Source organism: Cottoperca gobio, chromosome 23 (assembly GCF_900634415.1).
Source record: "Cottoperca gobio chromosome 23, fCotGob3.1, whole genome shotgun sequence".
In the NCBI taxonomy this organism is placed as follows: Eukaryota; Metazoa; Chordata; class Actinopteri; order Perciformes; family Bovichtidae; genus Cottoperca; species Cottoperca gobio.
In genome coordinates, this window is record NC_041377.1 from 7242230 (window position 1) to 7270000 (window position 27771).

At 40.3% G+C, this 27771-nt stretch overlaps 2 protein-coding genes across 2 annotated transcripts in view; one reads left to right on the forward strand and one right to left on the reverse strand.

Moving 5' to 3' along the window:
- Positions 1 to 667: 667 nt before the first annotated feature.
- On the reverse strand, positions 668 to 14123 carry mkrn1 (makorin, ring finger protein, 1). The gene is made up of 8 exons (XM_029461920.1): positions 13990 to 14123; positions 13161 to 13292; positions 7396 to 7577; positions 5402 to 5625; positions 4038 to 4252; positions 3375 to 3485; positions 2808 to 2952; positions 668 to 2565 (listed from the first exon to the last, which is right to left on the reverse strand). Exons 1-8 carry the CDS (start codon positions 14061 to 14063, stop codon positions 2353 to 2355), a joined length of 1296 nt encoding a protein of 431 aa, XP_029317780.1. The 5' UTR covers positions 14064 to 14123; the 3' UTR covers positions 668 to 2352.
- A 12025-nt stretch (positions 14124 to 26148) lies between these two features.
- LOC115028607 (toll-like receptor 1) overlaps positions 26149 to 27771 on the forward strand; it is a 3051-nt gene continuing 1428 nt past the window's right edge. The window contains exons 1-2 of the mRNA XM_029462486.1: positions 26149 to 26273; positions 26385 to 27771. The exon at positions 26385 to 27771 is cut by the window's right edge and continues 1428 nt beyond it. Coding sequence (XP_029318346.1) covers positions 26260 to 26273; positions 26385 to 27771 — 1401 coding nt within the window. The 5' untranslated portion in view covers positions 26149 to 26259. The remainder of the gene's footprint in view (positions 26274 to 26384) is intronic.

Below are 27771 nucleotides of genomic sequence, written 5' to 3' on the forward strand. Positions count from 1 at the left end.
CAATAATCCATAGATCCTTAATGTATTTCTGATTCTGAGATAATTTAAAAAAGGTATTTAATTAACCAGTTTGTATTTTTGTATAGCATGTATAATAGTGCATTAGACAGTAAGAACCTCAAAGTTCTTGATTCAAAGGTCACTTGGTACTTTAGTGGTGCAAATCCCTAAAAATACATTTTCAACTAAATTCCTGTAAACAAGTTATTTTTGACGCTGTAGAAAAAGGTGAAAACACAACATTGACATATTAGCCTATCACTTTATAAAGCTTTTACTGTTAGTCGGGTTTTTTTTTTTGATGAATGTAAATCCAATATTCTCTCTTTTAGCTCTGGTTTTGGTCTCCACTAACTCCTGTGAAATAAATCCGACACTTTAGCTGCTTAATGTTCCACTATGTTCACCAGTTAGTCTCCAACTGTCTTGTTTTCAGTGCTGAGCAGAGAGTGAACGGTGGTTTTCTGAGAGCGGTTTGTACTCCACAATTCAAAACAGACAAGACAATAAGAGCTGCAACGATTAGTCGACCAATCGATTAATCTAACAAGTAATGTTTCCTGCAAATATGGCAGACACTGGACATTCTTTTTACTATTTTCTGACACAACCAGCAGATTAATCGATAACCACAACACAGACAATAGAATTCAGATTCCACACAGTATAGAGATTGATAACAAACTTTAATTTCAAGTTAAGATGGATGGTTGCGGAACATAGAAAACACACATTTCAGTATAAACATATGCAATCCAATGGAGTTTAACAGGTTGAGACCGGCTATCGGGAGTCTGGACGAGCGTCTGCGCAGCAAAGCATTACTCAGCAGTGAGTCTAAACATCACACTGGTGTTTGTTGGAAACTTCGAAGTCTCAGCTCCGTGATCATCTGCACTGTAAGAGTTCAAAGTGTTGACTCTTTAGCCTGGTACTGAGGAAGGACTCGCCTTTTGACCACCACAGGTGTTTCCTGGATGCGGAGATTCAGGATGGTGGAAGGGAAAAGATTTTAAATAAAGTTTTCTTTTTTCTAGTTGACTGATGTGTGGAGGCCAATTTCGGAGTATTAGTTAGTTACATCTTCGTAGTTGGATCACAGACAAAAAAAGCATCTGGAAAACCTGACAGAACATTTCAACTTAATTGCACAATATTCATTCAAAAAAGGCAAAATGTTTCCCAGACTACTTAGGTGCACATGTGTGTGTGTGTCTGTGTGTGAGAGAGAAGACAAAGGTGAGGGTCACTTAGAAGGTTAACCCTTAGCCCTGATCCAGGATTTGTCATAGAATCCCGCTGTCTTTGTAAAGCAAACACTTGTTACTGAAGAATGGGACTCACTGACTGCAGTGCTGCCCCCTGGTGGCTGGAGGATATGCAAAAAAAAAGGTGAGTGCCATTTTGTTCAGTAGTATAGCTGTAATATAACCTCCAGCCAGCAGGGGCAGCACTGAGCAGCACTTTGTGGGCTCCAATTAGTGTGCTTGAGAATTTACGGTTCAAATCCTATTAGAAACTCAGCATGAGAGGTTGAAGTTGAAATATGTACATTTATATAAAAGAAAAATATATCCGGAACAATTGTTATGAGCTGGTCATGTCTGAGTTACAAAGATGGCTATTCAGGATCAGGGCTAGTGGTCAACCTACACACTTTACAAGAGTTTCATTGATGGACAGTTTATGCTCCATATTGATCTTAACGCCTCATGAAAGACTTTTTAGCCCTTAAAGAAGGGGACACTGTAACTATTGTTCAGTACAACATGAATTATGGTGAATGCATTAAACATCAGCACGATATATTGGCTATCAGCGGCTTTAATAAAGGAAAGAAAGAAAAAAAAAAGTTCCGGCCTTCAAAAACCGTATTTAAAATCTTACAACATGCCCATCACGATTACAGTAAATGGTGCCGAGTAAGTTCAAGTGCATCCTCAGAGTCCCGGAAGTACATATTAACACCTGGGTAAATGAACAAGTCAAACCCACACCCACAAATAAACTTGACAATGTTTATTAGCAATATTTGAAGTTATAATTTCTGTTAAATCTTATATCGAGTTCTTTTTTAATTTTATTATTTTTCCTTTTAAACATGAACTGCACAAGATAGACTCACGAGGATAGAGGTCTAGAAAATGTTTAGCACGAGCGCACTGATTTGTTGGATTTTTTATTTGTTTTATATTTTATAAGTTCATTTATTAATGGCCTGCTTAAAGGCACTGCCACAATACAAGAGTTGGGGGGGAAGAAGCTACTGTCCATCACTCGCACAAGACAGTCCATTCTAGTCTAGTATACATGGGGGTGGGGGGTGGGGGGGGGGGGTTGTGGGCGGGGCTGCTATAGGTAAATCTCATAGAAATCGTCCAGCTCCTCGTGAAACAAGTCCCATTCATCCTCTGAATCTGTCACCTCGTCGTCGGTTCCCGCGGCGAGCAGCATGAGGAGCATCTCGCTCAGCTCAAACGTCACCATCTCCTCGTCCTCGTTGTCGAACGAGTCGGTGCTTTCCCGCTCGTCAAAGATGTCCCACAGCGGTGTTCGCCTCGAGTTCTGGGAGGGGAAAAAAAAGAAAAGGTTTATTCAACATTTTGATTTACTAGCTAATCATTTTGATGACCGTGTAATCTAGATTTAAGTATCTCAAACTGTTCACCGACTAAAATCAACATTTTTCTAATCAATTTTCATCATTTTGACATTCCTAACTTTTCAGTTTGTTCCCCTCTGTGTGACTTCTATATCCACCCCCACTGCCATACTAAATGGTTTTAGGAGAGTGTGTGAAGCGTTACCCGATTCCTGCTGTTGGAGCCGGTCTGTCTTCGCTGAGGTTGCGCTTCTTCCAGCCGTCCGTCAGGAAAGGCGTGCTTGTAGAAGCAATTTGAGCCAAAAGGACACGTTCCGCGGCCCTCGTCAAAGTATCGACACTGTTTACTCCTGGGGAGGAGACAAAACCAGAGAGAACAAAAAAAAAAAAAAAAAACGGAAAGTCAGATCGTCTCAGTGAAAAATGGAGCTTTTCAAATGAACAGCAAATTTTTTCTGTTGTGCGTTTCAAGTCTGAACCGGATCATCCGCCCACTTCCTGTCGAGCTTCCCGCAGATTCACCATCCCTCTCCTGTGATGATTGTCTTCACATCCACCTACAAACAGCTTTCTATTCAAAAAAATAATAATCTATCTTCTCCATCCTGCAGGGAAAATTATACAATTGCTGTTAAAGAAGCCAGATTTAAAATAACCTGGCCTAAAAAAAAAAGTTACAAACCAGTTGGTAGAAATAAAGCTTCAGTCGCAGTGATCGTGTTTTATGTTTGTGTAGCGAGCGGTCCCTCGGAATAAGAAATGATCTGCGTACCCCATGCCGTCCTTGTATTTCTGGATGAGTTTCTGCTTGTCTTCTTTTTCCTCCACCCAGTACTCGCTTGGGATGACGAAGTTGGATGTGATTCGACACTCTGGGCAAGACCTGCGAAGACAAAAACCGAGTGGTGGAAAGAGTCCTTGAACATTGTATTCGGGTACAAGTGCTGTTAAAGATGAGCCGATTGGGCCAGTGTGGCATCCTGACCAAAACAATTCCACCCGTTAACCAAACTCCATCTATTTGCAATACACTGCTGCTGCTGCCCACGTTTTCTATATCAGACAAGCACTCTCATAAATAACAATATAAAAGGGAAAGGTTTGGGCTCAAATAAGGGTCAACGTGATTTTCAGCTTTTGAAATGATGCTCAGAAATTATTTTAAAAACCATTGACCTTTGTAAACCTGTGAAAAACAGAATGCGACATTTAGTGAATGTATAGAAAATATTTGTAGAGTATTTCATTTAGAAGACACTATAAAAGAGAATTTTATTTATTTTTTTATGTACAGATTTGTCACAGATTTGGACCGTTGTTCTACAGACTATAACTCAAAGAAAACACCTACTTGATTAATATACATTTGACCATCTCCTGAGATGAATCCTACAGTCACTTCCAAACCCTAATTTGCCATGTATAAGTGACTCACTTGATGATTTTGCTCTCAAACTGCTTGGCACTCCTCCACTTGCGAATGCACTTTAGACAGTAGCAGTGGCAGCAGTTGGAGAGGATGCCAAAGCGGCGCTCGCTTGGGTTGGCCTTCTCAAACACCACCTCCATACACACACCGCACATCATGTCTTTGCTGCGTTGGATGGCAAATGAAATCTCCATGTCTTTCTCATGGGCCTCGATGCAAGCCTATGAAAAGGAACAGTTAAACCAACACACCACAACCTTTTTCTACATTTAACCAGCGACGCTCCTCAGATAATGTTTGACACAAAATAAAGCTAAATTCCTGAGCAGTGTTCAGAATTCGCAGCCCCCCCCCCCCCTTTATTTATTTGTAAACGAGACCACTGCACTGGAGCAGCTGGGGTCCTGGTCAACAAAGAACATTTAACCTGGCTCAAGTTTTGCTCCAATGAAACACAATGTCCTCCAACAACGCACATCGCCGGCCAATCAAACACAAGCAATATCGTGAAGAGCGAAGACATAAAGATCGCAACTTGTATCACCTGCACGTCTCAAATAAGCCGTGGAAGAAGAATTAAAACCAAGGTTTCTTCAACAAGAAGGTCCTGTAACTCGGAGCCGTTTGAGAGAAAACAAAAGTAATGTAATCGTCAATGTTTTATTATAACCATGGAGTTAATATTTTCCATCAAAGAAAAGTTACAAAATCGTTTGTGTATGCTGTCAATTATTATTAGTTCTTTGAAACTAAGAAATAGACAAAAATCGCAATGGCAGGTCAGACTTTTAACAATCGTCCAAGAAACATTGGAATCGGTGCATCTCTAGGAAAAATGTAGTATTTGGTCACGGTCACACACACACACACACACACACACACACACACACACACACACACACACACACACACACACACACACACACACACACACACACACACACACACACACACACACACACACACACACACACACACACACACACACACACACACACACACACACAGCTGGTGTTGCAGATCTGCTCTCCTATAAGGGCGCACTGGCGCAACTGACTCGGCATAATACACACAAACTAAACTCTGGCGCTGTGGAATGCATTATTGAATCTTTCATCTCTCCCTTTCTCATTCACAAAGAGCAGTGTACACGACATTTAGGTAACAGCATCTCATCTTTAGCTGGTGCTGACCTTTGCTTTCACTGCTTAAAATGACAAACGCCATTTTTAACCAGCGGCAGGTCACCGGCACGTCAGCTGTTTCCAATTGGCTTTATAATCCACCTCTGATAGCGCCCGAGTATTCCAGGAAAAGTGTGACCGTGACATTGGCTGCATGTCCCAGCAGGTTATTTCTGTAAGCGTTACCTTAGTGTGGTCGGAGCGCTGGGCGTTGTTAGTGGGGTGGAGCACCTGGAGGCCGCACATGTCACACACATCCCCGTGGAGATAAGCACAGTTGATTCCGTAGCGGCACTCTCCAACAGCTGCATACGGACAGAGCTGCTTCCTCAGCTCTTTGTTGTTCTGCGACGCCTCACTGTCGAACTCCTCGATGAGAGGGACGGAGGTCTCTGCGTTCACTGGCTCGGCTATACATAGAAAGATTTGAACATTTATTTAGTGCCACGTTAATGAGAAGGAAAGAAAACGTCTTGTTTACTAATGCCTTCTCTTGCAAATGGGGAGAATCTGATCTGAGGACACTTACCCTTCACTGTACAGACAGGCTGCAACATGCAACCTTTAAACTTAACAAAGTCATCATTTGAGCTGCTCTGCATTGTCAGACAGTGGGTGAACCCTATCCACAGTGGAGGTTACGGTGATCAGCTGCTACAGACCAATGAAAAGAATATACATTGTTGCCTCTTGGGCCGGTAGTTTGGCCCACATCACAAATTGAATGAAAGCGTTCACAAAGCTAAATGAACAAATTCAAAAAAGGACAAACGCACCAACAGATAGTTGTGTTCCTCATTACTCTGACATTGCAAGTACTTAGTCAATGGTTGGCATTTGAATTCACAACGTTCGGTACTTGTTGTAGGGTCAAATGTGTCGCTGGTGTTAGAGAGGATGAAATGCATTTGTCTGAATCTCCACTAGGTGGCAGTACTAGCAAGGTAGCCGAGCCTGGCACCTGTGCAGTGTATGGAGACATGCGCCTATGCATTTATCACCGTTGATAAAGCACGAGCTTCAGCTTTGATTGAGAGAGAAAAGCCATGCCTCCCTGCCTCAGCATGTCTACTACTACTGACAAACAACAGCGTGTCATCTCCAGTAACAATAACACCTCCATGCCCTGTAGCTACTGTATCTACCATCTACTGATTAACAAAACAAGACTTTACTGTGGGACTACTTGGCCTACCGATGCTAATGGCCAACCCACTGACATATCAAAGCCTGTAACGTTATGAAAAAGGTGTTATTAAACTTTTACGTGCAAGGTAGGAAACGTTTCTCCAAGAAGTACACGACAAGTACTCCTTGGAGACACGACAAGTTAGCGAATAAGCTAGCTGGCTGGCTAGCTAGCTGGCAGGATGTTCACGAGCTGCTATATGGGACATGTAGCGCATATTAGATCTACTAGCTATATATAGTTTCAGAAAGAACAGCCAGTAAAAAAGAAAGGCACACCCACACTTTAAAATGAGTAAATATATAATGTCCCTGGAAAAACTGTAAGGTAAACATTTATGGAAACTTTATTAAAATCTGAAAAATGTCTACACTTTTTAATAATACCGTCATTTTCAAAAAACTTATTGGGTTGCTTGAGTAACGTTTAGGTGGAAATGTACTGTTGGAAGCATCATGGTTTTATTGTTTTGGAACTATTCATAGAATAATATATGGGCATAGTGCAGAGTAAGTCTACAATACATAATATATTATTAACATTGACCCGATAAATACAGCCATAGATTAGCATTTATCCTGATATGTATGATACTAAAATGAAATAGTTAGACATGTTTTCGTCGATTGTGACATTTATAATAATGGAGGTGAATCCGTTCCATGACTGACAAGTCACGGTCATCACGCCCCAGAAACACAAACATGCTACCATGGATTGCCCTTTAGCCAGTCAAGTTTCCAATTAAGCGCACCATCCTGGAAAACTTAACAAATACTGGGCAGACGTTGAGTCACACACAGTCCCAGTGAGAACACTCCTCAGAGAGAGGATCAGGGTTGAGTCAACTCAGTGGCACCACCCCTTCTTTTCAATAATGATCACTTACGTTTAACAACATTATCAAAAAGTGTGTACAAGTGTGAACTTAGGGTTATGTTCAAGTGTGAGTATCAATATAAAACTTGATGCATTAATGCTGGTCCCTCACCCCGTCCACAGTACGGCTGTCCTGGGACAAACTCCGCAGCGTTGACCCAGTCTTGTGCCCCTGAACCAGGTGTTGGCCCACTGGGTTCTGGGTCTGACGAGCCGGAAGGCGAGACAGAGGGCAGCGGCAGCGTCTGTGGTGTTGGCAACTCCTCATTCTTTTCCGGTTTACAGTGTTCAAACCTGAGGAAGCACAGAGGAACAGAAGTGTTGCGGTAAAAAAATTAAATGCTGTGCCTCAGCACTAATGCGGGGACGTTATAACCAGAGCGACAACCTGAAAAATATAGAGCTAAAAAAAACGCATGTATAACATGTACACGTCACTGTGGTTTACTGCGCAGTGTATCGTTTTATCGTTCATAAATTAAGTAATATAATGCCTGAATGACAAACACCATGGATCCGCCCCTGCACCTGTATAATGTTTGTGCAGTGAGACGGGAGTATACAGACACAGAGGACAACTCCAGAAGTGAGGTTGACCTTCAGTGTGTTCAGTATATACAGACTAGTACAATGTTTTCTTTTTTTGTTTGATAAAAGTGTGTCAAAGAAAAAGGACCGGGACATTATGTCTCCAACTGTTCATTCTACTGCTTCTAACTTGAGGAAAATATTTTGGTTCTCCTTCTTCCCCCCTGTAAATAATAAGCATGTAAAATGGCATTTCCCCTGCTGGGCTGTTTTTAGTTGTAGGTCTTTAGCTGCCCAGTGGATTAAAGATGAAGGTCTAAATGTTCCAACCTGAGAGACAGACACAGTGTCCTTCACTGGGGAGAAAGTTAGGCATACAGAGTGTAATGTTTATCTTGTCGTCGAGACAAGAACACAGCAGACAATGATAAAGTATCAAAGTATCTCTCCTCTGTGTATGTATTTTATAGGGGTGTCGCAATTCTCAAATTGAAAACTTATTAAATTACATTTATTTAAACAATGACTTATTCTTTTCCCAGTCAAATCTATCTCAAAATTATTATTGGGCGCAACTAGATACAGAAAAACAAACCATAACAGATCTGTCGCCCAGTCGTTCATCTCTCCTCTTTTAGCCAAGATCATCGTGCACTAAACTAGGGCTGTACCGATCAAGATTTACTCTTCTCATTTAATATTCATGCTGATACCAAGTCCTGATAAGATACTTCTATTTTCTTAAATACAGCTGCACAGCGCACGTCATTCATTAAAATCAATCCAAAGTATAGGCTTAACAATTGAATAGCTCTGAATTGCATCAAAGCACTTCCTGAATACCGTTTCCTCTCCTTGGTGTCCAGTGTTTGTTGCTTCAGTGCAGCCTTTACCTGAGTTACCTGGATGAACTGTATTCCTTTGGCAGTTTATTTTTGTCATCTGTTCAATTTCTCCGTGGATCACATTAACAAATTACCATTATTGGCCTTTTGCTTGCGGGGTCGTGTGTGTGTGTGTGTGTGTGTGTGTGTGTGTGTGTGTGTGTGTGTGTGTGTGTGGGGTTGTCGCCGGTTCTTCACCGCTGTGTGTCCGAGCAGGAGCCGGGCTCCACCCGCGGTGGTGTCCCGTGCACCACAGATGACAGGAAAACGCAAAAAAGACTCTTAAACTGGGCTCAAAGGAAGCAAGTGCACATAAAGTAGGTAAATAACAAAGACACAGCCTCACACTGCGTTATGCTCTCATTTATGCCGTGAGGTGATTTGCCGCAGCTGGGGCTCAGCAAGTGTGCGTATGATTGCGACTGGATTGGTTAAATTAAGAAGGTAACTTTCTTCCGCCCTTCTGTCAGCTTTAGCTAGTTTAGTGTCGACATCAGTTAAATCCAAATCTCACTATAGGCATAGTTCAATATCCAAATGGCAGGAGTTGCAATATTTGTTAGAAGGCAAGAATATTAGTCAGAATATCATTTGGAATAAAAATGTCCCCAGACTAGGAATACATAGTATTCTACAGATTCAAAAAACAACAAAAAAAACCCTTTGTTTGGTGCTGATCATGATTATTTTAATACATTCTTCGATGAAATGAGAACAACAAGAATAATAAGTGCAAAAATGATCATTTCCTGAAATAGTGTGTAAACGTATCGCGTCAGTCAAAATCAATCGCAATTAGATATTTTCCCAAATCCTTTACCTCAAGTTGACCACTAGTACTGGCGATAGTGAATGAGTGTGGGAACTAACGCGCTTTGCTGATGAGCCATTACAAACCACAACCCATCAAGTAAAATGACACGATGCATTTCACTCTCAAGCCTGCCGTGTTGCATGAGAGGACGCAGCAAACATTCTGCTTGGGAGTCTAGTGCCAACATTAACAGGAGGCTGAGGGTGGAGGATGGGGGATGGGGGATGGTAGATAGAAAGGATTAGAGGTCATGTAGGGTTCTGGATGCTCCAATATCTGTATTGCACAAGAAAAGCAGGTCATCGCTTATCCTGAAATATTACCTCGGGTCTGTATGAAGAGCCAAAGTGTTTGCTTTTGGAGGAAGTCTCGGGTTTACATTAAAAATCAGGGAAATAATGAATAATGGTTCTACTGTGGAGTAAGAAATATGCCCCGGACACTATAGCCACTTTCCCACTTGACAAACACCCACTAACATCTGGCTTATTTCTGTAGTGGGAACAGTTACAATAGGCATTCATTCCCAGGACACATTACTCTGCAGACACGTGACAGTGGACACGCTAAGTTTGCTTTGACGCACGTTGAAGTGAATATATAATAAGAAATATCAACAGGGATTTGGACAATTAGAATTTATTAACGTACAAAACATACAATTATTATGCTCTCTTCAAAGCCACCAGGCTCCATTGACAAAAACAGTCATTGTAACAACTGATCATCGTAAAAACACATTCAAAACGCGACAGAAAAAAAATAAAAATACACATCAAGACCATCTTTGTTGGTCTTTTCACAGTTCCAGAAATCACCAACTCCGTAAAATAAGTACGGATCGAGCACCGCCAGTAACCACCGTTGTTTACTAACCCTGCTTTCAGAGGGGTTGAGGGAGATCGTTGTACAGAAACAGAGCACTAGTGGGGGTTTATTATGGTTGAATTGCACTGTCCTTGCATAAAGTGACTGTCTGGTGACCATAAACTAGTGTGGGGGGAAAGAAATTGAAAAGCACGTCTACTGGCAATGGGAAAGGAGTCTTTGGCCTATTTTTAGCGGGTTCTCCTGCGTTTAAATAACCTGCATATGCGCGCTAATTTTGGTGGAAAAAGGGTATATTTGAGAATTTACGGTGTCCTTCCATCTCCATCACACAGGTTTGGTTTGTTTATGACCTCTTTGCTTATGCACAGTTTGTCATGTGGCGTTTGTCACAGACAATCGGACACAGGCTAAATAAAAAGTGCTTTAATGCAACTGATCTCTTGCTAACATAAATACAGCAGAAGCATCTTCATGTAAGAATCCAATAGCATAGAGGTATAAATCAAAATCACGATTAATGCAGTCCTGATGATAATAGATCCTCAGCTGTCCACATGGAACTGTCTGTTTGAGTGGTCTCAGTATAGAAAGCAAGTCAAACCCATAGCTACAAGACAGCATGACTAACAGGCCATGACAGCTCGTGCACACACACACAGCCATACAAAAGGAACACCTGGCCCATCTCTCCTCTGGGATGGTGTGCAGAACACACTGCTAACCAGTCTGTTCCCAGAGAGTCACTGGGGCGCTGGACGAGCGGGGAGGGGAGGAGGGCTGCTGGAGCTATGCATAAATAAATGAGAGATGAGGGTGCTGCAGCAGAATGAACCTGAGGAACCCAGCAACAGCGCAGGAGGAGGGGGTGCAGCTCAGGGAAAGAGAGCAGGAGGGAAACAGAGTGTTATGCAATTGCCATGCAGGCTGCAGTGCACTTTGTCTGGCCCTGGGGGCTGCAGAAGAGAGAGAGACACACACAGAGTGAAAGAGCGAGACAGAGCCTGCCACAATAGACAGAGCCCAGGGAATTCAACCATAATAAACCCCCACAGTGAGAGCCTTTCTCTGGACTCTTAATACAGGGTGCACAACCCCACAGGATCACTGATATAATGAGGACACCCTCCTCGCTGCAGCTCCAGCACAAGGATGGAGGAATGTGACTTATCAACACAACAACAACAGCAGCAGCTGAGTGATATATGCACCCAACCAAAGGCTTCCTACAGGCAATAAGCAGACTATTCAAGAAAAATGATCAAGTATGCAAGTAACTAATGCGCCCCTGCTGCTGTTGGGCTGGTCATTGAGTTCCTCAGTAACTATGGGGATGCTCCTGAAGCCAGACATGGAGCAGACACTGTCTGTACAAGCTGGCTGCTGCTGTCTGGGTCCTTTCAAGCTTGGCAAAAGACTGGGAGCCTAATCTGCTTGTCAAAAGGGCCATACCACTGCATGTTTTAACCAATTTACTATAAATAAATACTGCTAACCATATTCAAAGCATGATGCAATGTTTTAGTTTTTTTTCTTTTTTTAGGAAGCAACTAGTTGACATTGGTTTCAGTCCAGTACAACAAATCAGCTTGCATTGATGAAAACGTTAAGATGCATTTAAATAAGAAAAGAAAAATTTAAGCTCTATGATTAAAAAAATATAAAGTTTTGCTCATTTAAAATATTCTTTGAAGGCTGAAATTAATGTGATTCTGGGAAATAAAGTGGTTGATTTTAAAATAGTATAATCTGGAGCAACCCCGTGTGTAGGACAAGGTTTTTTTATTTATTTAAATTATACATTTGTTCATATTTAAATCTTTACAACTTAATTTTCATAAAAAATAGAACATGCTTTGAAAATGATCAGCAATACGTAATGTAGAGCTGAAACAATCATGGCTAATTGATGATCATTAATAGGCACTCATTTTGCTAATTGATTAGATGGACAAGTCTTTTAAGCAGATTCCAACACCTCACATGTGAATATATTATTGTTTTCTTTGTCTTCTATGATAGTAAACTGACCATGTTTTAGTAAAAATATTTGAGCATTGTTCACTATTTTCTGACATTTTATGTTTAAAACATTTTATGCTGACAATATTTTCAGATGATAATGAAAATATTTGTGAGTTTACGCCATAGAGGTAAGGTGCTTATAGAATAAAACCCATCCATTCATCATATTCAGACCTAGACCATTCTTGTTCTGATGAATATTTTATAGGCAGGATTTTGACAAAAAAAAACACCGCAAAAAAAAAAAAAAAAAGAATATTCCCAAAAACAATCAGCCGAGTGCCCATGCATGTTCTATAACTGCCATTTTTATCAAACAAACAAAACCCTGAATGAGGCGTATACTGGCATGCTGAACATACACCAGCTCCACAAACACTCTTAAAATGCATATTTTATAATGCAACATTTCATCCTGCAAAGCGATGATGAAAAGCCACAGACGAGTGATTCCAGTTCCCTTGGACTTACATTGAGCTGTCACAGACACAGACCAACAACATGGTCACATTAAAAAAAAATCAGCAGTCTCAGGTGTCCAATCCACTTGAGGAGCAGGCTGCAACACACTGAAAAGCCCTGCCAGGGAAGTTGCTGTGCTGTCATTTGGCTGAGCGCAAGGACAGTTTTAGAAAGAAGTTATACTGCAGCTCATCTGACAAGTGACCGGGAACACTTTCTTAGACTGTGGCAGCTGCCAGTTGTATACAAACATGAACCAAGCTTTTTAATTACATCCACATTTGACTAATGTGTTGCATTTGTATTTAGAACTTAAGATTTCAGTTGTGCCTTTACCTGCAACGGTCCCCAAACACACAGTTTCCCTTCTGAAAGAACTTGCAAATCATGGCTTCAGGTTGGCTGTTGGTCAGGTCGTGGGAATATCGACAGTTCTCTCCTTCTTTGCAAAGACCATGCATGAAATATCTGGAAAAAAATCAAAATAAGTCTAGTTATTACACGATTTCCAGTCATACTAGAATTTTAACGAAAAACCATGTGTTGTTAGTTGTCCGAATAAGTATGTCAATCTGAACTTTAAGTTGTAAGTTTAGAAACCTGAACAAAACAACTGCGTGTCAATTTCGTCTTTTACTTTCATATTCATATCAAGCTTATCTTAGCATGGTCACAACTAACAATTGGATTCATAACGTTAGCTAATGTCTGAAAGTGGCACCCAGCAAGTGCTATGGCTATTAGATGGGTTAATAAAACTCACACAAACAGCAACACTCGCTGGTTAGTTCTTAAAGTCAAAGAGTAACGTTACCAAGTGCCTGTGAACAGCTAGTTAAAACGTTAAAAAGGGATTTATCACTCTGTGGTAGAACAGTTGTTTTGCGTAGTCCAACATTATAATCTGGCATTAATGCTAGCCGAGTTGGTTGTTGAAAATGTAGCTAGCAAACTGGCAGCTAACCTACCACACCAGTTTGCTATGTGACCAAAACACTGAACATAACAACACAGTAGCCACAGCTAGCTAACTAACAGCTGACAACAGCCTCAGACGACGCTGTTGTCAGTCGCTCCCCAACCACCGTATCACCCCTATTTTGATGGCAAACGATAGACGATATAATTATCTTCGATATTTTAATATTCCTTTGTCTTGTCTTACCTGCAGGTTACGTGTTTGGTCCAACCTCCTGTTACTGGTGAAGCCGCCGTAGACGCTGCTGCTGCCTCCGCCATTGCTGTTTATGTTGAGAAGCCACAGCCGGATGTACCGGACAGCTCCGCTCCAGCTCGGGCTCTTTCGCATATGTACGGTTCAAGCCGGAGTTTACCGAACACCACGCGCAGCGAAATTACGAATCCTTCTATGGCAAAGACCAGGAACTGTCCACTACGGGTCACCATTACCACACAGCCAAGATTAAGCATACAAACGGCTCTTATACTTGTTGTCTCAAGTTGATATATACACCTACTAAAATGAATGAAAATCAGTCAGAGTGAATTAACACGTTATTTAAAAAAACATCAAAACAGTCCAATTCTTTAAGGGACCTTTAATTGAAGGCTGATTTATTATCCTATTTATTTATTTATTAACAAGTGTTGTCTGTGTACCCAGGCCTGATATAACCTATAGACCTTGCATAGCTCCATTGTTGTTCAAAAACTTTCAACTTTCAAAGACATACATTTTTATAAACCACAACAGCTTGATTGGTACAGTCAGATGGCTGGGATTAATACTCTATTGTCTTTCATGTGTTTAGGTTGTAGAAATTCCTCTTTACAAAATTTGATTATGTATGAAGGGTTTGTTTTGTATAGAACAAAACGCTGTACAATGGTTGATCCAGACAATTGAAATAGCAGAAAAAGACACACTTCCCTCTCAGCAACAGTTTAATAAGAATTGAAGAATCAGCATTAGTCATTGGTAAAATAAATTGGAAGCTTAGCATCAACATGTGTGCAGATTTAAATAGGACCTTCATTGTAAAGTGCACAATAATGCCTATAACAAGCCGGAATTGACAGGCGTGTTGCTTTAACAAAGCTCTTCTTCAATCTTCACAATAGAAATAAAAGGTTAATGTAGGAATCGCACTATTGGAGCTACATCAGGGAATATTATCCAAACGTACTATTGACTGACAAATCACATGTTAAGCCTATTCAACCGAACCTCTGAGTTGACTGCAGAGGGCCAAGATCTGGACTTAAAAAACAAATTCAAAATTCCAACAGTATTCTCCTGTCGTGCAACACCGTAAGGGACATCGACGTAAAGGAAATGTCTTCTTCTGAGGCCACAACTTTTCAAATTTAAATAATACATTTTGTATCTGATTTCTGTTTCTATCTATGTTAAAATAGCTATTATTGAAGGAAAGAAGAACAAATCAGCTGATTTCAAACTTTTCAATGGGCATGTACATACATATATAGCCGAATGTATAGACATGTATGCAATAATGACAAAACATCACCTAACAAAATATTGCTCTTTTACTGGTTTACTGTAATATTTTCTGGATGTTAAATGGAGTATTGTTATTTGCTGTGGAACAAGTTGTCTTTCACCCTTAAGCAGGGGTGTCAAACTCATTTTAGTTCAGGGGCCACATACAGCACAATTTGATCTCAAGTGGGCCGGACCAGTAAAATAACAGCATAATAACCTATAAATAACAACAATTCTAAATGTTTCCCTTCGTCTTAATGCAAGAAAGTACGAGTACATTCTGAAAATGTTCAAATTTAATGAACTATCTTTTTACAAAACATTATTAACAACCTGACATTTCTTAAGAAAATAAGGAGCAATTTCAACAATATTATGCCTCAGTTTATTATTTACACATGTGCGTTACAATTTACAGATCACAGTGTATCTACAAAGGCACAAACCATTTTGTCATAGGTATCTGGAACAGTATTTTACTTTATAATCACAACTCATTTTCACACTTTGCAAAGTCATCCCGCGGGCCGGATTGGACCCTCTGGCGGGCCAGGTTTGGCCCCCGGGCCGCATGTTTGACACCCCTGCCCTAAAGGGTCCCTGAAGAACTATTGTTCCCTAAAAGTTTCTAGATCATAAAATTTCATCACATGGGAGATTGTTGGCCCCCTGTGGAACTCTAATTTCTACAAGTGTATTGCTCCACAAGAGCAAAGATTCATAAAATGCCAGCTCTAATGTGATGTTGAAAGTTGTGATTAGCTAAGCATGCTGGGTGTTTGCCTTCTTGATATATCACCAGACACCACTTTATCTATTTACCCGTGAAATAGTTTTCTCAGTCACTTCCCCTTTCCATACTTCCTCCTTTACGTACCTTCCGTTTAGGGGTCAGTTGTGTGCTAGTGTTCTTCACCACCGAAGGATTTCTCGGTAATTTTGCTAAGGTGCAATATAAACACCAACAGAGCCACAAAGTGAGATTGGAGTAACTCCAGTGACTTCTATATTTAGGATGAAGACATTTATTGTTTGTCGTTGCTTATAAAGCCTGCACTATACATTGGAGATGATCAGATGATCAGAGTTATGTTAAAAAGCAAGATTTTTAGGGCGTTTAGTGCAGCAGTGGCCTTTGGTTAGACAGTTAGACAGATAGGCTGGAGTCAAGGTTCACTCTGAAGCCGGCAGGATTACTCTGCGTCGGAAAGTGAAACAAACTATCTAAACATACCAACATGTCACGCTGATTTTAGGGGAAATGGGCATAAAGTGATCCAGCTAGAACAACATTTGATAATTACAGATGAGGCTATTAGTTTGCGGGTATTTGTTCTTCAACCAAAGAATTGGAAATATTAAACTTTTGACTTGATGATAGTGCTAGTTAAAAAGTCAGAAGGTAACCAAAGGTATTGCAATTCATCATGAGGGGAACATGAAAGTCTGAACCAAATTTCATGGCATTCCATCCAATAGCTGTCAAGATATTTCCTTCTGGACCAAAGTGGTTGACTGACATTGCAATAGAGACATTGCTTGGAAGTGTGACTAAAAATGTGCCTTGTTGGCTTGAAATACACATTATATACACCATTTATTATGTGATAGAATGTGGATTTCTTTCCAAGTTCAATTAATTTAAGGTGGAAATCCAGAGTCCAGAGTAAAAGGAAATATTTCCATTGATTATTAGTCCGATTCAAAGCAGTCACCAACAACAAACCTAGAAGTAGTATCACAAATAGATACTCCATATGAAAGCTATGTTATGGAATCCATGTTGATACATTCAACCCATTTGTAGCCCACATGGACATGTGAGGGAGGGAGAAATTGCCTCCAAGCGTTTCGAATGCAGGAAAGACAGCTCTTCATTCACATTAGTTAAGACTCGCTGCATTTGTGTCTAATAATGTTGGATGAACTCATTTCTTAATCTTATTCTAAGGAAGTGAGATTGGAAATCCCCACACTGCCCTGAGATTGCGTAAAGACATAACAGTGCTGTTGGCAGAAATGTTTCTCAAATAACTCACTTCCAACTTGAACATTACACAATATACAGTGCCCTCCAGAATGATTGACACCCCTTTAGTAAGAATTTGCAAAACAGGCTGTAAAATGTATTTTATTGTTTATCGTCTTGGCCTTTCACTCAAAATATTCACACAAATCTGACCTTTTCACTGAAGTAAAATTATTATTTTTTTACTTTAAATAAATATTTTTCTCCAAAATATGTGTGCCACAATTATTGGCACCCCTTCATTTAATATTTTGTGCAGCCTCCTTTTGCCAGGATTACAGCTCTGAGTCTTCTCCTGTGATGCCTGATGAGGTTGGTGAACACATGGCACGGGATCTGAGACACTTCTTCTACACAATCTCTCCAGATCCTTCAGATTCTGAGGTTGACGCTTGTGGACTCTCCTCTTCTGCTCATCCCACACATGTTCTATAGGATTTAGGTACGGGGACTGTGATGGCCGTGGCAAAACCTTTATTCTGTGGTCAGTAAACCATTGTTTTGTAGATTTTGAGATGTGCTTTGGATCATTGTCCTGCTGGAAGGTCCAACCACGGCCCATTTTAAGCTTCCGGACAGAGGCTGTTAGGGTTTCATTTAATATCTGCTGGTATTTGATAGAATCCATGATACCATGTATCCTAACAAGATGTCCAGGGCCTTTGGAAGAAAAACAGCCCCACAACATTACATTACATTACAGTTCATTTAGCTGACGCTTTTGTCCAAAGCGACGTACAAAAAGTGCAAACAATCATGGAGATACAACTCCGAACAGCAAGAATCTTGTAAGTACAATAGCTTCAAATAGGTACAATCGTATAAGTGAACACTGTCTTCAAATAAGCCAGTATGAAGTGCAACATACAGAAACAATAGAATACAAATTCAACTATTAGCTATAAATAAGCCAAACCAATATAAGCGCAACATACAAAGAACAGTTATTTTATTTTATTCATTCGCCGAGGTGCAATCAAAGCTCCACCACCATACTTCACAGTGGGTATGAGGTGCTTTTCTGTATGGCTATCTTTCTGTCTCTCTTTCTGACCTCTGCAATGCTCCAGCTGTGATCCTTGGAGATTATTTTACCAGAGGAACCATCCTCCTCACGGTGCGTGGCGTCAATGTACACACACGTCCTCTTCCAGGCTGATTCTTAACATCTCCTGTTGCTTTAAACTTCTTAATTATTGCCCTGATAGTGGAAATGAGCATTTTCAACTGTTTCAAGATTTTCTTATATCCATTTCCTAATTTGTGCAGCTCAACAACCTTTCGTCACAGATCATCACTGTGTTCTCGGGTATTTCCCATAGTGAAGAATGACAAAGAGAATTTTGGCCTGTGTCACCTCTTATTAATTCTCGGGGTGCCAATAATTGTGGCACAGATGTTTTGGAGAAAAATATTTATTCAAAGTCAACATTTATTTTTTCTTTCAATAATTTTACTTCAGTGAAAAGGTCAGATTTGTGTGAATATTTTTGAATGAATAAAATACATTTTACAGCCTGTTTTTACTAAAGGGGTGCCATTAATTCTGGAGGGCACTGTACAGCTGATTATATTAGTCTACTCTCTAAAAATAATCCGTTACAAGTCAAAGTATGTAAGTATTAGCATCAAAATACATCTAAAGTACCAAAAGTAAAAGTATTCATCATGCAGAATGGCCCATGTGAGGGAGGAAAAAATAGATTACATTATAATTATTGATGCATTAATGTTGCATCACTATTAGTATCATTAATTTGTACAACATACATTTCAGCTGGTAAAGATGGGGCTAATTTCAATTATTATATATACTGCCAGGTAGATCCTTAATAAACATGATTTATTAGTGTAATTATAAATATTATTAATATCTGAACCTGCAAAGTAGCAATTAATAATGAATGTAGTTGAGTAAAAAGTCAAATGTTGGCTTCCAAAAGTAGTGCAGTAGAAACAAAAAGGAAATACTTAAGTTTCTGTACCTCAAAATTGTACATGTACATGTACTTTTCACCACTGATTACAAAACAGTTGGATTAAACTGCATTAGTTTTCGCTGGGTACACTATGCACAGTGGAATTTCTAAGCCACATACCCACAGTGTGATAATATGTTGCTTGGATCCCGGGAGTCAATATACTGTAAACACCCATCAGCCCATACAGCGCGGGACTAATAGGTCAAAGCAGAGCAAACAGAGCAGGTAGCAGGTGTTCTGTCTTCCATCGCTGTCTTTGTCTTGGCCTCCTCCATGATTTCAATGGTGCTGTTTGAGAGTGTAAGACCATTCATTTTATCACCGCGGTGTGTTTGGGTGCACGACACCACAACACTGTGCCTGATATTGTTCCGACTCTCAGCACCTGAGCAGACATCCTGTGCTCTGGGTTTGTCTCCATGGGGACAACACATCAGTTATGTCAATGCAAAACGACCTCATGGTAAACATGTTGTGTCCCTTTTTATTAGGCGTCCTTTCAGACTAGTGGAAAGAAAACATTCAACATTCATAGCCTGATTTATATAACATTTTATTCCTGAAAACATGTTGCAAATTGATTTCTGTATGGCTGTTGACCGTATTTTGGGATTTTTAAACATTTTCTTAGCGATAAGGAAATCATTTTCTCAAATATTCACCTCAACTCTTAAACATTAAATGAACCGTACATTCTCTGTTCTACAACACTATATACATCTAAATAATGTGTCCAACATGAAAAAAGCTGATCCTCCGGGGAACATGAATGTGCTCATAACGATCTTTTGCCAATTAGATATCACCAAGCATAAGAAATTAATAAAAAATCCACACCAAAAGAAATGTTTCCTGTCTTGAGACAAACACAGACCGATCAATAGATTGGACATGTACTGTCCATAACGTTGACATTGCGCTTTTTCCACTGCAGGTACAACTCAAAACTATTGTCACACATTCTCCTTAATGCACGTTCCAGATGCTTTCGGGGGTACAGAACTGTAACATAATAGTAACCAACATTTTTACTGCATCTTCACTTTAATGTAGAAAGAATTAAGGAAAGTTCCAGCAGTAATAAAGGGCTTACTGACAATTTTAGACTTCACAAACATCATCAGAACTTTAGTCATCATAACTTATGACTAAATGAAAAAGTGTCCAAAGTTTTGAAATGTGTGTGACACCACAACAGCATAGGGTTTGCTTTTAGTTCCTTCTTGTTTGTTTCATAACTTGTAGGGTTTACCCAACCACAGCAGAGAACATGTACTTGTGAAAATAATGAGCTGGAAAATCATTCGACAAGCTCAGAGGGATGTAACTGAAGAGTCCAGGACACTTTGAGTGGATTCCATGTTGTTTTCCAGGGTTTGCTGATGCTAGTTTGAGGTTAAGTTGATTCCAGGTTAATTGAAGGTGTTCCATGTGTACTTAACAAGATTCCAGGGTACTGTGAGCTGCTTGTCGGGTACAGGGTCAATCAGGGAGAACATGGTAATCAAATAGTACCAACAGTGGACCTTGAGAAGATTCCAGGATCGTTGAGGGGAGGGAGTGCTTCAAAAAAGTCTGAATTCCAGCATCTGTAGGGGATTTCATCAGTGATGGAAGGGATTTGAGGGGTACTCATAAGGGTTTCAATGTCATCTATGGCTCTTTTTGAACTAACACTTTTGAATCTAAACCATCTGAAACAGTAGCATAAAACTGAAATATTGGAAAGATATTTGGAGAATTTAAACATGCCTAAACAATGCATTTATTATTTCTGAAGGTGTCAAATATGACAGCTCATTAGAACAGTAAGCATAACTCAAGTTTACTAAAGGCCTATTATCCATCACTTTTGCTGCAATAAAGTCATACTTGACCCGATCAAAAGGGCTGCAGGCCGACATCCTTGCAGCTTCTGATTGACAGCTCACTTATTTGGTCACATGGATTCCACTTCACATCAGCAGCAACTCCTCCAGACACCAAGGTCTCAGCTTGGATATATCAACTTGCTTGGAGGCAGAGAGACATCCAAATATCAATATAGTTGTCACATTTTTTGGATTGATCATCACATTTTGCAACAAAGCACACATAGTCCCGGGGAATGAGAGAAATACTGGTCTGTGAAACATCAGGAGACTGAACACGTCTCTGCAGGACATTTTCGAGCAAGGTGTGGCAGAGGCGGAGTGCCGAAAGGGGATATAAATGTGATCTCAATGCTGGTGACTTTAGCTTGGAAATAGTTTTGGGAATACTTGAAGAGAATCCAATGGATGTCCATTTCCTACAGATGAAATACTTTTTTATCATCCACTTAGCTTGCCTGCATATTCCATCTGCAAAGTCAGGTCTGAGGCTGAGAACAGGATGGCAAAGAGAGGCTGGGTGGAGCAGCCCCCTTTACCCTGTTCCTCTGACTGCAGACACTAAGAGACAGATGTCCACCAACAATGAGTATTCTTTTGATACTGGAGCAACGCAGGCAACAGACACAAGCTCCTTGCATGGAGGTTTTGGTGGATTCACCGGGAGAAAGAGCGTCAAAAGGGGCCGTGTGAGGCATTTCGGACAGTTTAACTCAGACACGGTGAGTGCTGAACGCTGAAGTTAACTGAATGCTTTCAAAAAGACACAGTCATTTACTCTCGAGACATTAAAGGGTCGGTTCACCCACATTACCAAAATAGGTGAGACTTCAGCTCCTCACTGGTAAAAGATGACTAGGATGCCAAAGCCATCACTGAATAAGGCTTTAATAGGTGTTTAACACCAGTTTGTTTTTAAGTTTGGCCAGGTTGATATGCTCTCAGTGCACAATGCAAATGATCTGCTCCAACCTTGGACAATTACAGTCTGCGTCTGTGCAAAAAAATATCTCAATCTCAATAAATGATTGTTCATGAGTGTTGAAGTGTCTCATACTGTACTTAAAGTTTGTGTCTATATATGTGTCTCTGAGATTTCTGCCTTCACCACAATATGAATGTCATTTTCTTTTTTTAAACTTATTTATAATAATAATAATAATAATAAAATAATAAAATAAAAAATAATAAATAATAAATAAAAAATAATAAATAATAAAATAATAAATAATAAATAATAAATAATAAATAATAAATAATAAATAATAAATAATAAATAATGTTAAAACACAAGACGTTATGTTAAATAATTTGTATTTACATATAGAAATATTCTTAAGCATCATTACCTTTCCCTTCAACCTGACATATTGGTATCTTTGTAAACTTCCCTTACAGTTTAGAATAACATTGTGTGAAATTGAGCAAAGTATGACAATTAAAATCATATCCATATTTTTCTTTTAGCATAGCTGTAGTGGAATCCAAACAAGGAGCTGCAGATGTTCTTCAGACTGCACCGGGTGCTTCGGACTGTACACCTGTAACCTGATCCTGGGAAAGTGTCCAGCTGAAGGGCCTGTCACAACAGACAGGTACTGGTCTCTGTGGCCCCTTCATCACAAATATACTGCAACGTGGTTGTAAATGGAAACCTGGGTTTCCTAAAGATATGTATTATTTATTTAGCAGTGTTTGCTGTGCTGATCTATTGTAGCCAAACGACTAACTAGTGAATACAAGTTTTCCATACTCTCCTCTTATCTCAGTATAACATTTGTCAGTTATGAGTTTATTTAAGTATATTACACAAACCTGATCTTGAAATATTTGTACTAATTTCTTACAGGCCATCATTTTGTTCTTACAAATATAAAGTAAAGTACTGTGTGGTTTCAAGTGGTGCATCATGATCATGAACCGTGGCTGCACCTGCTGCCCTGGTCCTGCCTGACTCCCACATTTATATATATAAATATATTTATTTATTTTTGGAGACACTGGGAAGCCTTTTTGACATTATCCTGGATTCATCCTTTGTTTTTCGATCACACCATCAGTTCTGTCACATGGATGTTGTAGTTGTACTATGTTGTTTAACCTGTACACACGTCATGTATTGCACGTCTGTCCGTCCTGGGAGAGGGATCCCTCCTCAGTTGCTCTCCCTGAGGTTTCTTCCATTGTTTCCCTCTGTAATTGTGGGGTTTCTTTTAGGGAGTTGTTCCTTGTGTGGTGCGAGGGTCTAAGGACAGAGGGTGTCGTATCCTGTACAGTCTGTAAAGCCCCCTGAGACAAATGTGTCATTTGTGATATTGGGCTGAATAAATACATTTGATTTGACCCAGCTGACCTAAACCATCTCCAACCTCTCCTTCATCTCCAAAACCCTTGAACGAGTCGTTGCTGCTCAACTTCAGTTGCACCTTGACACAAACAACCTCCATGAACCTTTTCAATCTGGTTTCCGCCCCAACCACAGTACTGAAACAGCCCTGGTTAAACTCACCAACGACCTCCTCCGTGCAGCCGACTCTGGACTACTCACCATCCTTATCCTCCTTGACCTCACCGCTGCCTATGACACCATCTCCCACCTAACACTCATCCAGCGCCTGGCTGACATTGGGATCTCTGGTGTAGCACTTTCTTGGTTTTCATTTTATCTCAACAGACAACAATATGTGCAACTGAGCAACCACAGGTCCAGGTGTTCTGCTGTTTCACGGGGTGTCCCCCAGGGGTCAGTACTGGGTTCACTACTGTTCATTATCTACCTCCTTCCCCTTGGCACAATCCTCCGCCACCACAATGTCCACTTTCACTGTTATGCCGACGACACTCAGGTCTACATTTCTACAAAACCCACCACTGCCCTCCCGCCCACATCCCTCACCACCTGCCTACAAGACGTTCGGAGCTGGATGACCAGGAACTCCTTGAAGCTCAATAGCGACAAAACTGAGGCCCTTCTCATCGGCTTCAAAAGCACTTTATCCAAAACACAAAACTCCACTGCCCCAAACTTCACCATCGATGGCTTCTCCGTACCGTTCTCCAGTCAAGTCAAGAGCCTTGGTGTCACTCTGGACAGCACCCTCTCCTTTGCACCACACATAAAGAACATCACCCGCACTGCTTTTTTCCACCTGCTCAACATCTCCAGACTCCGCCCGTCCCTGTCCCAATCCAGTACAGAAGTCTTGGTCCACGCTTTTGTGACATCACAGATCGACTACTGTAATGCTGTTCTCTCTGGCCTTCCAACCAAACTGCTCAACCGACTTCAAATCATCCAAAACGCTGCTGCCCGGATCACGACCCGCATCAAATCCTCTGAACACATCACCCCCATTCTCCTGAAACTACCAAAACATGCTGCTCACCTACAAAGCCCTCCACAAACTCGCCCCCACCTACCTAAGTGACCTCCTTCAGGAGAATACCCCCTCCCGCTCCCTCCGGTCATCCTCAGCTGGTCTACTGACAATCCCCACATCCCGCCTCATCACCATAGGTGCCAGGGCCTTCAGCTGCACTGCTCCCAGGCTCTGGACTCAAAACTGAAAAACTCAAAACTCACCTGTTCAAACTGGCCTACTCTCTGTAGTCTCCATCATCCTGTATCCTCCTTCCCATCTTCTCTTTATTGCTTTCTTCCTGTGTCTCCACCATATCTCAGGTATTGTTTGTTTACTCTCCCTTCCAATGTCCTGCTGTTTTTATCTCTTGTATTTTGTACCGTGTCCTTGGGTGTCTTGAAAGGCGCCTCCAAATAAAATTTATTATTATAATTATTGTTATTATTATTCTTTTCGTTTTGATGCAAATACAAAAGGCCATATCTTTTTAGTTGATATGATGCAAAAAGGGTATGTTGTTTTTCATAATACATTTCAAACATGTCCGGAGTTGATGAAAGACAGTAAAATCCGCTGCTGAAGCCACAAAGTGATGAAACAATGAAGTCAAAACAAGTATTGTTCTAAAAAGCTTTTCTTTTGTCTTTGCAGGTAAATTCCTCCAGACCCTGAGGGATTTCTGATCACCACATTACCCCGTGTAAAACAAATCCACTATATTGTGTGTTAGTTGATATAATTGAAACAGCTGCACCATCTCATAGTCAGTTTACCTGCATATTCTCCTGACGTACATGAAAGGAAGTGACATGAAATGGTCTGTAATGATATGTCAGAACGGACCATTTCATGTCACTGTGATGTGGATTATAAAATGACTTGTGGGATGATACAGTGTCAATTTGTATTTGTTTTTTTTAGATGTTTTCACTAGTTTTCTTCAGTGTATATTGAACAGTGTTATCAGTGATTGTTTGTTTTTACTTACAAATGTCAAGTTAACTATATCTGTAGTTTCATTTCTAGCTTGAACCTTGATGAACACCCGAGAGAGAGTGTGAATATGAGTTCTTATAAGTTGTGATCTTGCAAAGCATTATGATCAGTCTACATATAATTCAATGTGGCTTGAAAGACTTTAAACTTAAAAAAATGGGAACCTATCCTGTAATAGAAAAATGTTACATAATCTGAAACTTACTCTGTATCGACTTCTCATGACTGAACAATATCAAATACTTTAAATGACGTATGATAACATTGATGTATGACTTTATAAATTCTACATTCCTATTGCTCTTTTTCTCTTTTTTGTTTGTTTGGGGTGTACACAAATGAGGCTGTAAAATGTATATAGGATTACCAGGCTTTTAAGTAAGTGAAAGTGTCATATATTACACTTATATATACTCTGTTGGCCTAAATGGTCAGAGGTCTTTCAAGTCCCAAAACTCTTCCAAATACTCAAATGAAAAGACACTGGCTAGTTATTTATATCATTATTCATTATGTTTTCTATATTATCTGTGTTTTAATTTCCCCTTGCATAATTTGCAGTCATGTGAAAGGAAATAAAAACAGAGAAAAGAGGAATTTACAGAAACAGGAACAGAGATATAGTGGTTGATAAAATGCTCTTCAGATTACAGAGGATAAAAGTCAGAACTCAAAGAAGTCAGAACTGAGATCCTGACACGCTATTGGAAACCACTCTCTCTGAAGCCATGTCACCACAAAGGTAATGCGCTTTTTCTTCTCTGAAAAAAATATTTTTAAATATTGTAACACTATGTTTTCTAAATTATTGCTCTATTTCCAGCTATTTATTTAATTGATTTTGATTTTTCAGCACAAACGTAGCTTTTCTGATTGGGACCATTGCCATCGTGTCCCTAATAAAACCTGACTGTGTGGCTGTAAAAGAAGATGAAAAGGGATTTAAACTGTGTATCACATCGAGGCGAGGAATGCAAGACCACTCTTATCAGAATCTGACAAATGTCCCCTCAAATCTTCCCAATGACACGCAGTTTTTGGACATTTCTCACAACTCTATCCAAAGACTGAACGAAGCTCCATTTTTTGGCCTGTCCCAGCTCTGTTTTCTGAAGGTAACTCACTGTGGCCTGCAGGAGATTTCTCCCAGTGTGTTCAGTCACACACCAGCACTCAAAGTGCTCAATATATCTTACAACCAGTTACCTCTTGTCCCTGACATGTCATTGAAACAGCTGAAAATCCTTGATTTGGCTAACAATCTGTACAACAGCTATCGAATTCCAGCATCGTTTCAAAACCTAGTGAATCTGGATGTGCTGTCATTAGGGAGTACAGCTGCTCTGTCAGTCAACTACAATGACTTTGATCCCTTGACAAACGTTTCTCTGCATCACCTGGTGCTGGGAGCAGGAACCCGCTGGCAAAAGTATGATTCTGGTGCTCTTGCAAAACTGAAGTCTCTTCAAACTATTTCACTTTTTGCATCTTTTTGTGGGGAGTCTGGTATGTTTGAGAACCTCCTCAAGGACGTGAATGCGACAAGAGCAACATCATTGAGAGTAATCACTCTATTTCCAGACAACTGCAATGTGACCGGCAGCTTTTTTGGGAACCTGAGAACAATGCCATTTATACAGAATCTCACCATAGAAAACACTTGGTTAAACAGCTCATTTATGGAGGTGTTCCTGAAGAATGTGTTTCTCTCCTACCTTTATGACCTCTCATTTGTCAACATCACTTACAATGAAGATACCCCAGACGGTTTTCAGTTTCGCACCATTAATCACACAATCAATCTTTGCTCAATTACCTTCAATGGTGTGCAGCATTATCAATACAGATACCCCACACTCAACATAAGCTTAGAGATCATGTCAAATCTGACCTATGTAAAGTTCTCTGGCACCGGAATGAACATTTTACCCTGCAAACTCATATCTGTCCTGCCATCACTGGAGACACTGGACCTGTCGGATAACCTCTTAGGGGATACGGGCTTCTGGTGGATTCACTGTTCGTACACCGCCGTCTTCCCCAAACTAAGGAGACTGTCTTTAAGCAAGAACCGCTTCAGCAGTCTTTCCTTTATCTCTGAGAAGACACACCAGATGAATAAATTGGAGTCTCTGGACCTCAGCTTTAACTCCATCTACTTGGACAAGCCCTGCTCTTGGCCTGCTCAGCTGACTGAGCTCAGCTTGGGAAACAATAACCTGGGCAACAGCGTCTTTAAT